At 41.3% G+C, this 15,890-nt stretch overlaps 1 protein-coding gene across 1 annotated transcript in view; it reads left to right on the forward strand.

The window, feature by feature from the left end:
• Nucleotides 1-15,890, forward strand: part of INTS9 (integrator complex subunit 9) — a 66,632-nt gene that overhangs the window by 34,900 nt on the left and 15,842 nt on the right. The window contains exons 11-13 of the mRNA XM_084283580.1: nucleotides 675-735; nucleotides 8,690-8,861; nucleotides 14,021-14,145. Coding sequence (XP_084139706.1) covers nucleotides 675-735; nucleotides 8,690-8,861; nucleotides 14,021-14,145 — 358 coding nt within the window. The remainder of the gene's footprint in view (nucleotides 1-674; nucleotides 736-8,689; nucleotides 8,862-14,020; nucleotides 14,146-15,890) is intronic.

Here is a 15,890-nt window from a genome sequence, read left to right on the forward strand (position 1 = left end):
CAGGACAATGTCACTACAGATAATTGTAACATCACACAGACCTCTGACAAAAATCTTCTTTTGTCTTCTGTAATAGGATGAATCAGGACTCTGGCTAGAGCTAATCAACAACTTCCAATATTTCGGTTTTAAAAATAAGTGATTGATACAAAATAGCAGGGAACGGTAAGCATTATGCCGTGGTCAGAGGCAGTTTGCCAATATTATAGCTGCAATAATGAAATGCATAGGAAAATTAGATTATAATGAACTAAAGGATTGAGTCATTGCTGAGAACCAGGATGAGGCAAGTGGAATTTTTCTGTTCAAGGGTGATTTGGCTTTGGAGAAATTGCTAAAGTCTTGCCTGTGAAATTACATGGATGCTGAGTTACAAATCTATTTACCACAGCAATGGGCTCTGTTACGTGCTGTGTACAAAATTACATGCAGCTGCCTTGCACCTTCTCTAAGTGATCTTGTTATGACCAAGTCATCATGTCCAGTAGGTGTTGGTCTTCTAAATAGAAAGACTGGAAGCAAAAAAAAAAAACACCACAAATTAGTGACTTTGCACCTGATACCACAGACGTGAAATGGCTTTCTCCAGGAAAAGTTTTAACAGTAGATGGCAGCAGATACTGCGGGATGTTCTGCAGCTCTCTAACCCGGCTTATTTTCCTTTTCTTGTAAAGGTTGTGTCATAACAAACAAACAAAGGTGTATCTTCCAGAACCTCCTTTTCCCCATGCTGAGGTAAGTAAACCACGGTCTTGCTGTTTGCTGAGATCTCAGAGCGAGTGGGTTTCTGGAACGCAGTCCTGTGTGGCTGTTGTTTTTCTGGTGCCTATTCCATATGGCCTATTCCATAGCTTTGTGGCATTATTCATGCAAGATTTTTTTTTCTCATCTTTCCATTGATTAATTTAGGAACATGGGGGAGGAATGAATGATGGTGTTCCCTCAACACAAAAATTATCACCGTGTTTATTTCAGCGTATAACTTACATACGCTTGCCTGTTTTACTGCCTCCCCCGCAGAAGGCTATCTGGCGTACACAAGGACGAATGTTTGCTCTTATCAGACTGCAACCACAAATATTCCCTTTGTCCAAGCAGTTTATTTCAAAGTCTGTAAAACTAGGAGCTGGTTATCAGAGTCAGCTTAGTCATCCCAGCTCCTGCCTCCTTAGCTGAAGCAGGCACCATGTTGTCTGCTGGTATCTTGAATTAGGGAGGTGATATAAGAAAGTTAAAGCTTGTGGTACTCAGTGGTGTCACTGGCAATTTTATATGAAATGATCTGAGCTAGCATCTTAGTGAAGCAAAGAGGAGTAAGGTGGGGGGATGTACTCTGCACCAAAATGCATAGTTTGAGGGGAAGTTCTAGCCATCCTGTCAATAAATAAACATTTATGCCTTCAGAGTTATCTCTCTTATCAAGAAAGGAAATCTGGTATTTCCTCTACTGGGAACAGGTAGATTTCTGACTGAAGTATGTGGGAAGCAGGCTGGGAAACGAAGAGATGGGACTGAGAAATAATTTTGGCTAAATCCTGCTCCTGTGAGACAGTCAACCAGTCTCAGAAAACTGGCTCTTTTAGTTCCTCAGGTCAAAACTGTTAGATAGGATGTGGAGTAGCCATTGCAGGTTTAAGAGGTGAAATGCTTTTTCAGGCATTGTTTTGTTTTCCTCTGGGGTAACTTGTCCAGGGATTTGGTAATTGCCATTGCCCATCATATATATCATCTGTAGGTGATTCAAGGGCATCGTTAGAAGTAGGATCTGACCAGAAGCCCTCGCTCTTTCCACATGCTTGAATGCATTTCAAGGAGGATATGCAATGAATTATGAATAATCTGTTTCCAAGAATAATGCAGGCTGGAGGGCACACCTTTCTTGTAACCAAAAATCTCGTTCACACCAATAAATCAGCCCCAAATCCTGATCTCTGCATAGAAGTCTCTGTAGCCATGTTGTCTATGCTTTCTAATTTCCCCTGCATTTCTGCTTTCCACGCTGTTCTTGCTGATCCACAGTATCTTTGGTTTCACCGACTCCTATGTTTTACCAAAAGCATTGCTTCAAAATTGTACTTCACAATATGCACTGGAACTGGCAGGTTTAAGTGAAAACCCTTCCAAAAATGAGAAGCCAAACATGCGCTGTCAAAGGGTGGATTAATTAAGCCATTGTACATGACAGGTCTTTATGTTTGTAGAGTGATAACTGTGTCCTCTAATTTTTGGGACATTTTATGTTCTCCAGAGGCCTGTTGATAATGAGATTTTGCCAAATTATTGTTTATCTGTTGAGGCATTGCTCAGTGTTCATGTGTAGATCAAGGTAATTATCTAGGAAAAGACTCCGAGCTGTGGATAACAGATTGGCTTCCTCATGACAAAATGAAGAGCACAGAGGGAATAACGTGACTGTTACAGGTACAGGATTTGCTTGACAAGGCCAAATCATACATGTTATAACCCACAAAGCTAGGGACGATTTATCCTGAGATGCACAAACAGCTTTCTCTAGACCCATGAATATCATTTCTAGGGAGCCATCCCTAAGCTTCCTACATTTTTGCCTAAGGGTTCCCTTAAATGTGCTAAATGACACCAGGCGGTGTGCATCCACATCCTTGTGGCTCCCAAACTATTAAGTGACTATTAAATGCTGTTAAATTATTAAACTATTAAATACCCTTAGGCATTCCAGTGCTGAATTGCTGTCTGAAGTAAGTACTGCACGTTTCACAGCACGTCATCGAACGCCACAGAGAGGATCTGTTTGGGGGCTCGCTTCCAGCTGCTTTCTAAACACTGGCAAGTGGAGAAACCTACACTGCCCCCCTGCCTTGTGTTGGACTAAATGACGTGCTAGTTCCTTTCATTTTTAATTCCTGATATATACCAGTGCTTTGCAAAAACAATTTGTATGATGGCAGGCAGTGGCCCTAGGCACATAGCAACACTCTTTCAAAAGCTTGGCTAATAGCAAACCCCAAGCCAAGTAATGCCTAGGCAAAGGAGGACCGAGCCTGCTATGTATTCCATTTAGTGCTTTTCCTAAGGTAATAACTCAGAGAAGTTTAGACACGCTTGAGAACACCAGATCGTATTGCTCCTCTCTGTTCTGTGAGATGCACGGTTTGGTTTTAAACACTCAAAACATGTTGAGATTTATAGAAATGACTGACACACAGCACAGGGGTAATTTTGCCAAGCAGAATGGTCTTAATATAGACCTGGCCTGAATAATGTGGCCACGGCCATACCATCAGTCTAGGAGGGAGCATGGACTTGAGCTCATGGCTTCTTGTTATTAGGCTAGAGCCATAGCCAGCAGTCGGCCTTTTTGTCATCGGTAAACCCTCTCATTTGAAATCTGTGCCTCCACAGCCTCTCAATCAGCAGCTTTGCTCACTGACACTCGAGGAAATTTTTAATGAGACTCAGAAGCAGACATGGAGCGATCGTGTCTATTGGATGGGTTGTTAGTGGAGAATTGCCTTACTTTTTTCAAATTAATGGTAGGCTTGTGCTATGTACTGTGTGGAAATTGCCCATTGTGAAAAGATATGCTTAGTGCTCACTTGTTGGAAGAAAACAGGGAATTACTCAAACCTGCCTCTTAGTTATTATCAAGCATTAATAATGTGATACATCAAAGAGGGACAGGCCAGGATGTAAGCTGCTAATTATCCAAGGAACATGTCCAGCCCAGCACGCTCTCTGGCCCTGATATTTGATGCTAGCTGTATAAACAAGATTTAGAAACAAACAAGGAAGAAGTCCCCCGGCTTGTTGGTAGAGTCTCTTGCAGCAATGAGTTCCAGTGGTGCCTCACCCGTAGCATAAAAGAGCATTTACTTCCTTTAATCGGTTGTTATTGTATTGTAGCTATTGTTACAAGAGGATAAATATCGTTGTCTTCTCTATAACAACTTCATCTTACTCTTCACTCCCTACTAAGTTGTTTGAAGCTTTTCCTTCTCCTCGCATGGAAATTTTCCAGGTTGGGATTTATGTTACCTGCTCTGAACTCATTCCTTGTTCTGCTGTGGTGAATAACACCAGCCACACTGTTCAGCTCTGCAGAGAACCCAAAACACTTCTACTCCTTCCGTGTTGCTTCTGCTTTAGTGTAGTAGGAGGTGTTCATCGTATCTCCTTCCATGCAATCACTCTGTAGAATTTATTGGTTTGGGGAGGCAGTTCATTCAAAATTCCCTGTTTTAGGTGGAATTTGAGCATCAATTCTTATTAAAGTTCAAATGAATGGGGTGTCCAGATTCTCAAACAAGCTTTTGAATTCTCAACTGCAGACTTTTAACTGGTGTGCTAGCTAAAGGGGCTGGTTTTAAAGAAATTTCCCGTTGATCACTGGGGTTGGAGTTGCTGTGACACTGTTGGAGGGAAGTTAGGATCCAGAGTCAAACTAAATTCCAGCCAGTGATTTCTCAGAAGGAAAACTGGGGAAATGGAGTAGAGGAAGTTAGGGAAGGGACGGATCACTCCATGGATTGCTCTCCCCTATGCTTAGACAACAATCGAAATTCAATTTTTCACCAGCAGGTGTTGTGATGGGGAAGAGAGGAGAAGGAGCTCAAATTGAAGTAATGGTGGAAGCTTCTGCAAAGTTGAAAGCTAAACTTCCCAAATGCTTGGCAATCCAGCGGCTGGCCAAGGAAGACATTTCATATTATAAGTTTACACAAATACATTTCACAAGGTAACTTTCACATCCAGGGCAGAGCATCAGTTATAAGCCAAGCGTTTAAATAACCTTAAGGCTCCACAATGGCCAGCTGAATTGCTGTGGAACATAAATTAGTAATTTGTTTGGGTTAGAAATGTTAATCTGGTATCCCAGAACAAAGCTGAGAGTGTTTCACCGTTTCCTGAGGGTATGGGTACATCCATCCCAACACAGCCACAGCTAGGGAATTAGCCATCTCTCTGACCATTTTATCAGGGACCAGGGATTGTACACTCTGCACTGCCCCTTTTGTGGAGGCAGAGGCTTTATAAAAGAAGAGCTGAATTGTTCTCACAAAGCAAAATGAGAAGCTTTCACTCCTTTTCCTCTCTGTTTAATGTTTACATTGCTAATTCCAGGCTGTAAGATAAGTAAGTGAATCCAGACTTCACAACATTTCTCTAAATGGCTGCACCAGAAATATTTAAGATGTAATTTATATGGATCAGTATTTGCTGGTGGAGGAAGAATTTGAATTTACTCTCCTCTTCATAAGAGTCTTTTAGCAACATCAAGGAGAAATGGCTAGGAAAAGCCTATTTTTTGACTGAAAATAGCCAGGGTGGGAGTAATATTGATTCTGTGATCTTAAATACTAGCATTTGTCTTCTTCATCTTTACTTCCCTCCTCCAGACACCAGTCCCTGCATATCACATTCAAAGCAATAAATACCTGGAGCAAAGTGGTTGTTTAGTGTTACATTTTGTCTTGTTTTACACAGAATTAGGCCCCTGTTAGCACTGGTCTGACAAAAGGAGTGAGGGAGGCGAAGTAAGCCGTGCATCACTCATTCATTGAGAAGAAGCAGATCTGTTCCCAATTCTGGGTCCAGAACACATGCACACAAACACACACAGTAAATAGCAGCGTATGTTGGCTCACTTCAGCAAAGGATACACAAAGGCTCTGGAGATTTATCCTGTTTATAGCAGCAGTTGCTGACCCTGTAAATCAAATCTACTGCTTTAAAGGGAATCGTAACCATTTGGGATTTAAAAAAAAAAAAACAAAAACAAAAAACACAGCAATGCTTAGTCTCAGTTCAGTGCTTTGCCATCCTCTGTCTCTTAAGCTTTCAGTCAATAACCGTGCTTTATGTAGAAACACGCTCTGAATGTTGTTTCTTGTTTCCAGAAATCAGTTTTATTTGGAAAATAGGGCTTGACTAAACGCCAGGTGTTGGTCACGGCCCCGTCTTGGTGCAGGTTGGAGTTGTGAACGTGGCACAGCAGTGACTACAGATGAGAGGGGTTGTGTGAAAAACCTGCACAGATCATTACAGATTTAGTCCCTTTAATGATTTGTGAAATTTTGTTGGACCTGTTTCGCAGGTTCAGCTCCATATATTTTTGAGAGGGTAATTAGAAAAGATATTGCTCCAGATACTAAAATCCACCAGCTGCTTTATCGCTGGAGTGAGCAGAGTGTCTCTAAACTTGTTTAGGTAGCCTTTCACCCCTGCCACATCCAGCTGTGAGAATTGGAGATTACGAGGTACGGTACGGAGCTTCTGTGGACTTACCATAAAAAATCTTCTAAGATAATAAAAAAGATAAAAAGAAGAAATCGGCACGCCTGAGGAGATGGTGCTGAGGATTCAGCATCTCCCTTTTCCATCCTGAGTTAGCACGCCAGCTAGGAGCAATGCACCCCAACATTATGCTCAATGTTTTGGCGCTCAAAATAAAGCAATAAATAAATAAATGAGCACACACAGAGAAGCCGAGGTCCTAAAATAGATTAGAGATCCTGTGTCTCTATTCAAAGTAATAGGAAGGGACTTGAAGCTGCCATAGTGCTTTGAGGAGAATACAGCTTTTATGTTTATAAACATAAAAGGAGCACAGTTTTTATTACCGGAGCTAACTTCAGATTCTAGTTATTGCATTCCAGATGTGTTAATCAGAAATCTTTATTAGTCTTAATTGCAGGAACGTTCATAAGACGGAGTGCATGTTGACTGCCAGAGCATTATTGGATATATTTTCAATTTCCCCTTTGGAAGACTAAATAGAAATTTGACGTTGCTAGTAAGTTGCAGACAGCGTAGTGCCCCAGCTTCCTCCTTCATGATCCAAGGATCCACATGGAAATAATGGGCTGTATTACTTTGGAAACCTACAATTTCCATCTTGTGCCAACCCCCAGAAGGAATGCTACCCATCCCCTTCGATTCCAGTCATCTGGGTACCAGGTAGCAGTTTTAAATGGGATGTGTGCGAAGTCGCATGCAAAATCACAGCAAAATATTTGCTGTTAGGAACTTGAAGGGGATCACAGGATGCAAAGGAGAAAGAATATTTGCAGCTATGTGCAACCAACTTTATATTATAGATAAAGGTATTGAGGTTAAATTTGTACGCTACCTGTTCTAGCACCACAACATACCTTTGGGTAGTGACAGCCAGAATGGGAGTATAATGGGGTTGATATTCTGTTCAGTGAGGCTGAATTCAATTATATAACTAAGTACTGGATGATAACCTTAAGTTGTGAAGTTCTGGGCTGTGCATTTGTTGCAAAGAGGCTTGAAGACATCCCAGATTTATCAGCTTTCCTTCATTTCCATGTGGGGACACAATTTGAGTTAGAACTAACATGGTAAAAAGAAGCAAGTAGAAGAGGATCTGGAAAGATGAGTTACAGGTTTGAGAGACCAGGAAAGTTACTTGTTGTAATGTTCATTTTTAGCTCCTTTTTTGAAAATCAAATATGTTAAAACAAAGAGAAATGTTATGAGTGGCAGGGATTTCTGGTAGGAAGGCGTGATGCCCGCATCGTGTTACGACTTGTAGTGAAGAGCATGCTGCTTGCTAATTAGTGGCCCTGTCTGGGGTTTCACCATGCAACAGCTGCAGAAATGTGTTGCTGAACCCCACATATGTGAATTCTGTAGCTTGGGCCATGTTGCACCTCATAGCAGGAGGCAGTAATGTATGGAGGGATCTTTGATGAAGGGTCCCGCCTCCTTTAAAACTGGCTGGCAGAGGGAGCATTGCTTCTTGTGTGTTTTTTTTTTCAGTTTTCAGCATGTGATTTCATTGCCTTAAACCACATACTTTTGAGGAAACCATGTTTAAAGCCATGTTTGAAATTTAAACCATGCTTAAAATTATTTTCAAGACAGGGCTGGGAGCATATACCTGCTAAGAAAAGACTGGGAAAATATTGCATGGAAGTGCACAACACGCTAGTCTATTAAATTGCTGTCTGCGTTGAACCTTGTTTTACAGATTAGAGACCAGAGGCAGGAGAAATAAAGCAAAATTTTTCTTCAAAGAGTGCCTTGAGAACTAAACTTCCCCACCTTAGTAAAGAAATCTGCTCTGCATGCACAGCACACTCTGGTTTCCACCTCTAGCGACAAGTACTTCTTTTTGTTCATTTGTTATTACTAATTTCAATGATAGTTAAGGGAGGAAAAGTCAGAATCTATTTTTCCTTCTGCTTTTCCAGGGGATTTGGCTTTGTTTGAACCCATTACAGCAGCGAAACTCACAACAACATACCACCGAGGGCAAAATTGCCTGGTACGAGGGTGATGTAAGAAAACGAGGTTAAACATCAGTGCCCAGACCTCTTTGTAGACATGGCAGAGGGGGAAAAAGTAGCTTATTTTGAATTTGGCAGCTGAGCACTCTGTTCACTCCAGGAAACTGCAAGCAGGGAATGTTTGCAGAGTTTCTTCTCCGTTACCATACTGCTGGTACCACAGAAAGGAGAGGAAAGATTTGGAGGCACCTGGCTCCATGCTCTAACTTCCTTTTCATAACATTTAGGACAGTAACGACTAAATTTGCTGGAAAATCTCAGGACTATGCAGGAAGGGACTCTGTGATGACTTATAAACAACCTGTGGAATATTCCTAATTGCACGTCAATACACGCACAGAGGCATGAAATGTGTGTAATGTCTGAATTTCTGTTTTTTTTTTTTTTTCTTTCAGCTCATTCAGACAAACAAATTAAAACATTATCCCAGCATCCACGGAGACTTCAGTAATGACTTCAAGCAGCCGTGCGTCGTGTTTACTGGACATCCCTCCCTGAGATTTGGGGATGTGGTTCATTTCATGGAGTTATGGGGAAAATCCAGCTTGAACACTGTTATATTCACAGGTAAGTGAAATGCAGTTATCATTATTAAATTAGCAATAGGCTGCACACTCTGGTGAACTAGCCAAATCCTAGGGGCTTTGCTCATTTGTTCTGGGGCAGAAATTTCTGACTTTGGTAGGAACTCGTTTAAATTAAGACCCTAGGATTGAGTGCAGTGACGAATGTAATTATTGTGCCATTTAATTCATTTTAGCCCTGCAGAGCCAACCTTTGCCATGCAGAGTCAATCCTTGCCATTTCTAAGAAAAGTCTTTGTTGTGCACAGCGGTAAAATGCCTACAGGAAATTAATTTTTGGATTAAAAGCAGCTGGCTGCAAGTTAAACCCAGGCAAGACCTAACTGATGCTGGTCAGAAGGGAGAAACACTTCCCCGTATCCCATTGGAATGACAAACCTTTCCTCATATCTTCTCCTTCCCTTTCTGCAAAACCTCAGATTCAGGCTTGGCTCTTCGGTAAGCTTGTACAACCTGTCTGTTCCTAAAGATCCTTCTGACATGTCTGCTGGTTCGGAAGCGAGCACCCCGTGCAGGTCTGGCAGCTGTGATCTATGCCATCTCTGCCTTCTGGTTGAGCTTTTTTTTTTTTCCAGACACCTTTTAGCTGACAGCCACATTCGTATCTGAAGCTGAAGGTACAGCTCCAGCTAAGAACCTGGGGAGCTGTTTCCTTTCTCAGTAACTCAGGCTGCCAGGGGCACAACAGGACCATCCTTTAAGTTCCTTCACTTCTCCCGGTATGTTCCTAATTTTAATGGATTTAATGGATCAATCCTTATCCATCTCAGACTGAACTGTGGTCACTGATCCACAGGGCAGCCGCATCCTGGGACCGTGGCAGTCATTAACAGCAAGACGAAGTGTTTAAGAGAGAACATAAAGCTTCAGAGAGACCCAGCAAAGGGAGTATCTTCTAGAGTTTGATCTTCTTTAGAAATACTTCAATGCCTTCCCTCAAACTGATGTTCTGTCCAAGTGCCTCGAGGCTCTTTATACCCAATGTGTCATCCAAACAGAGCCTGCAGTGGGCACTGTTCAGACATGAGAAGGGAAATCATCTTTCGAGCCACTGCTACTGATTTTATGCGGAAAGAGCTCTATTGTAATTGGGAGAAGGGAGAAGTGTTATACACAATTCTCAGTCAGATTAAAAAAAAAAAAAAAAAAAAAAGGTGTGGATTTTGGACAAGGACAGAGTAATGAGAAATGGGAAGGAGAACTCTGAGTAATTGATCAAACCTACTCCCACAGCAAGGGCATGATGGGGTGGTCCCACTGTTAGGCTTATTTTCCTCCTCTTTTAAGTGAATAGGACTGCTGGAAAGCACACAACCTCCTAAAGCAGACAGGGCTGGTAGAGGTATTTCTTTCCTTTTTTTTTTTTTTTAGCTGTAGACTTCAGGATAGTGATGGGCAAGTCCTTTTGACTCTTTCACAGTATTGGTACGAAATCATGTCACAGGATCATAATATTGTTAAAACAGTTTGGAAAGAATATTGGTAGACATAAAGCAGTGTGTAATTAGTACCATTGCAAGGAGAGGGGAGATACAAGGGAGTCCCAGATGAGCAGGTAAGACACTTAAATATAAAGACTGTGTTTATGCTGGAGAATGGTGCACGATACCACAGCACTAACGTAGCAGTTCCAGTACCCATCACTCCTGCCCTTTGGGGTAGTTTCAGGAAACATGCCCTAATTACAGTAATTGGTTAAATTGCTGTGTAGACAAGCGTCATTTTGGAAATAGTGAACCTTACTTCAGTTGGGACTTCAATTAAAACCACAGCATGTACACCCTCTGCTGGGTTGTGCATTTCATGAATTTTCAGGAAATTGCTGGTGTTAATCATGCTGTGAAGGTGCTCCCCACCATCAGCCAGGGTGTTGGAAACTGGTCTTTAATGGCAAAAAGTCTTTTTCTGTGCCTTCTTGTAAGGACAGGTAATTGATCTTTCCATATTTAAAAGTAATTTTTCCGTGAAATGAGGAAATAGAGCAGACTGCTGTTAGAACTGGCAAGCTGTTAAGGTTTCCAAATGGAGGTCGTACCAACCTGTGGATACATAAGGTCATGGTCTTTGAGGTTCATTCCCAGTTTATACTTCCTGCAAAACTTCAGTTGAGATCTGCTTTGGCTGCAGTGACCTTGGAGTGCTCAGTGACTGCCAGCACTAAGAATTCAGGTTTGTTACCTAAATTTGCCCGTCTGTGGCTTTTTGTCTGCAGTGTCTATCTCTGTCTGCAGGCATCTACACTCAGCAGGATGTTCCTGCTTCCTTGTGGCCATCTTAGCTGGAACAAAAACTTCTGTGGCTACAGAAGTTCCTAGCAGATCAAATTCTTCTGTTCTTAATAACTCCAGTGGAAAGCTGAAGCACCTCCATCGCATTCCAGGATTTATATTATTATCTAGCTTCTCCTGTTTTGAGATAAAGTCCCCTGTAGTTATGAAAGAAGTTTGGTCTGTTGAAGCAGGTGGTAGCAGGTCATGTTCTAGCTTTTCCTGTCGAAGGCTACAAGTTTCTAGTGATTACGACCTTGAAACTACAAGGCAGTCAGTAATGATGACAGTGCTCGTTCAGTCCACAGGAGCTAGGTGGTCTCCACCTTTCTGATTTGTAATGTGAAAAACAACTAGAAGAGAAAGCAGACTGAACCAGCAGCTGCAGCCAACAGCCAGGACACCAGCTGTGAGGGAGCCGTGGTGCTGCTCTGCTTGCTTGTGTCATCTGCAAATGTTACAGCTCAAGCGGTATTGAATAGATTATCGATTAAAAATATCGAATACCGGTAAGCCACAAAGAAATTCTGGAAGAAAACATGGTAGAAGGAAGTCTGCTGCTCGCTCTCTCTCTGATAACAGCAATGCTTTAAAAACTAACTCCCTAGGAGATCTTAAAATGGCTCGTGCGTGCCACATTAGTGCTGTACAGAGGAAGATTTTGTTGCTCGGTGTCACACAGTGGTAAATCTGATGTCTTGGGGAAAAAGCTAAAGGTCTGTAATTCTCTCAGGAAAAAAAGTCAATACAAAACCTTGACAAGTGCTGTCTTCCATCACACAGTTGAATTCCATTCTGGTTTGTTTTTTTTTTTTCTGGTATCTTCAAAACAGCAGTTGCTTCATGTCACAAGTTCACTGTAAGAAGCTCAAGTTGTGTTTTGTATGTGTTCAAATTTTGGAAGTCCCGTGTTAGAGTTACAATTTCTGCATTAGAATTTGTGCATTGCAATTTCTCACTTTTCCATGGCTACTTCTGTTCTTATTAGTCGTTCAGAGGGGCCATAGATTTGATGCCATTTTGGACACTTAGATAAAAAGTCCACGTGTGTAGCTTGTCTGAGCTTATTGATGCAAAATATTCAGTTTGAGTAGGTGCTGCCTCATCCTCCAAAACGAGCAGTCAAATCCTTGTGTCACCTACAACACCAGATGGGATGGAAAAATTCTCATCTGATAACTTTTTAATTTACTACGTGCAATTTTGTTGTATAGCTCTAGTAGAGAACCTGTGCCTGCCTTGTTTTCTTTCTTTCCCCAGTGTATTTTAAAATGTCGTCTGATTTAATCCTAATTGACTACTGATCATTATTCAACTATATACTGTGCAAGGATTCTTATTTCTAAGTTTCTATTCATTGCTGTTAAACTTACTGTCACTAAGTGACTGTTTTTATATTGATATTTTTGGACTCACACACCTGCTTTTACCTAGCAGGCTTTTTGCCCAGTATATTTTTATTGTTGCCAATTCATGGCTTTTGGGTCATCCAGTAAGATGTTCTATACAACTATAATTTTTTGCTAATATTTCTCTTCGATGTTCCCAGGCAGTTACACTAACAATTGCTTCAAACCCAGCTAAATTTCCCCTTTGACAGTTCCAAACATTTGTATTATTGGTTGATGCTATATCCTGGTCTCACAGGGTAAATATAATAGTTCACAATATAAATATAATAGTTCAGAATAGCCTAGCAGATAAGTCTTTCTTGTACCCCCTTTTCTTTTTCCCATTCTGTACTTAACAAACTCATACTGACTTTTTTTTTTTTTAGCATTCCCATTATGCAATTTGTCCAACAATTATGTCAAGTAGCTAATGATCTAGTGGACAGTGTCCCTTGCCCATGGCTGGGGGTTGGAGCTGGATAACCTTTAAGGTCCCTTCTAACCCAAGTCATTCTAGGATTCTACAATTCAATGGCATAAACTTTTCCACATCATTCAGTCAGTCGTCACCAGAGTCAAGTAGATGTGTCCTACACTGTGTCATGTATCAGACCTTGCATTTTTCATTCACAGATAAATGGTAAAAACAATATTCTAGCTGTTTTATTACTTTGTGTGAGTAAAAGTACATTTGCTGCATGACTTTTCCTGGACAAACCACTAATCTCATTTTCAATCCTAAAATACAAATGGAGAGAGACTTACTGGGTCTAATAAAGGTTCCAATAACGTTATCACAGCCCATCTCAGCTTCAGGGTAGCCCCTAAAAGGAGCAGCCTTCAGTTCATACTGGCCTGGCTCTGCTGGCATAACTATAAGCATCCCAATTACCTCTTGCTTCAGTGGGAGAGCAGCACCCTACAGATCCTCTTTGGTTATCTTAAAACGTAGACCCCGTGTTTTCCACCAGCCTAAACCTGAGAATTAGATTAAAATAAAAAAAAAGTACCATAAGGAAAAAGGGAAGTTGGGAGGTGATGTGTCTGCAGCAAGGGACATTTGTACGGGTTTATCAAGATACAATCTTTGTGCTGCATCTGTGTCGTAGTGAAAAACAAGCTGACATTTGGGTTACCTTGCAATACCAAACATTTATACATCTTGCCTTCTTTTACAGGATCTGATTAAAAATAAGAGATGATGTTTTTGTCCTGACTAAATTTGTTATAAAAATCATGCAATAATGTGTTTAAATGAAATAGTATTGCTCTGTTGCTTGATTAAGGTAAGACTAATTGTGGGCATAATTTTCATCAAATTAACTGAAAATATCAGATGGGGGAAGGAAGAAGGGAAAAGAAATCTATAACAGAATTAACATTGCTCAACAACAGCTTGTCTAGACTGGAACGTGGGATCAGACAGGAACCGGGCCATTTTTTTCTCAGTAGGCATTCAGTATTTTCAACATTTCTCTTTTCAGAACCGGATTTCTCTTATCTGGATGCCCTGGCTCCTTATCAACCTTTGGCCATGAAATGTGTTTACTGCCCCATTGACACAAGACTGAATTTTATTCAGGTGTCTAAATTACTCAAAGAAGTCCAGGTAATGAATTTTTGTTGCCTTTTCTTACGTTTCTTCACACACTCTTGTAAAATAAGTCCCTGATCAGGATGAGAGCCTGTGAGCACGATACTTCTTGTATCTGAAGCAAGAAGGCTTCGTCACCAGGCTCCCCTTGATCAGATGTCCTATACGAGACCCCAACCACCAGGTAGCCTTTAATTAATCCAGTCCTTTATTTTTACCCACAAGCTCTCAACCTGTTTGTGGCTGTTTTTCAGAGGCAGCTCTTCACCATCTACCCATTTCTTAACGTAGAGGGCAATACCCGCACCCCTCCTTCCTTGCCCTAACTCTCCTGAAAAGCTTCTAGCCCTTGATTGCGATGCTGCAGCTGTGTGATTCATCCCACCGTGTCCCCGTGATTGAGCTCTCTTTTATCATCCTGCTCCAAAATAAGTATGAAATGACTTCCAGTGTCTGCACGGAGTGGCTGGAGGATCTCTAAAAGCTGCAGAGCAAGAGATGTGTACATTCCTTTCTCCCTTTTTAGGTATATTTAGTAATAATCACCTTTTCCCTTATTTTTTGCCTTATTCTTTCTCCTGTTTCTTTAAAATTTAACCTGTCTGTGTCTTAATACAGCCTTAATGTAAGGGTTCCAGGTGCTGATTATCCTCAGCACCATCAGCTTTAACCATTTCCTCCATGGCTGTAATGTAATCCTGCAGTTGATCCTTTCCTTGGTTTTGGGACCACTGCTTTGGAGTTCCTCTCTCAGGTTTCTTCCAAATCCACTGCTTTCCTCTTGCAAGATCTGGGCTTCTTCTGTGTAGGCAGAAGGGCAGAATTGCCATACCATCTCTGCTTCCCCCCTTGGCTCTTTTTGGCTTTAGTGGTCCCTCCTTATCCATCCAATTTGTTTCTACTGAAATTAGCTTTCTGATTTATGACGTAATTAAAATAATACCCAGGTTTTTTTCCGGCTGAGCTTTTTCCTTGGATCCATCTTCAGCTTGTCAAACAGAAAGATGCGTGTTCCTCCAAACTTCCTAACAATGCCTGCATCATCTTATCTCATTGTTCTGTGACCTGGCTTGTCACTGCACAACTGATGGAAGTTGACGTTGCCTTATTTTCTGACAGGTGTCTTCTTTCATGTTACAGCTGAAGCATAATGCTGTTTCCAATGCTGAAACTTCTGCAGTTTGCAGAAACACTGCTTTGTCCTTCGGCTTCCTTAAGTCCTGGGGTGATCCTCGTAATCAGCCTGCTCATGCTTTGTTAATACACTGCTGACAGGTTATGAAAACTCAGAGTTGGTTGTTTTGCTAATGTATTTGCAGCCTTGTGTTTTGATACATCTAGAATCATAGAATTTGATAGAATTAATAGATCTTATTCATTTTGATATGTCTATCTCACTCCGTGCCATTTTGTGATGGTCCCCACCACTACTGTCGCTTGCTTCCAATTTAAATGACAAGCCTTTGGAAGAAAAAACTATTGAACATGTTGATTTTTCTCTCAGTATGGCAGCTGACATGCCTGCTGATACTGAAGTGGTGATTAAAGATAGAAATTTGGGTCTTGGTACTCAGGGCACTGTTTGTATACAGAGCAAAGACCGCCTGCTCCTTGGGCAGTTGGTTCCAGTCCTGCCTGGACCTTCCGTACTGCATCTTCAGGATGTTGTTTTCATACAAATGAGTTATTTTGCTAAGGTCAATCTGCAAAGCTCTTTATGGCAACGATTGCTGTTGTAGGGCAGAGCACAGATCCGAGCA

The sequence above is a fragment of the Netta rufina genome (genome assembly GCF_964035555.1).
Source record: "Netta rufina genome assembly, chromosome: 3".
NCBI classification, from domain to species: domain Eukaryota; kingdom Metazoa; phylum Chordata; class Aves; order Anseriformes; family Anatidae; genus Netta; species Netta rufina.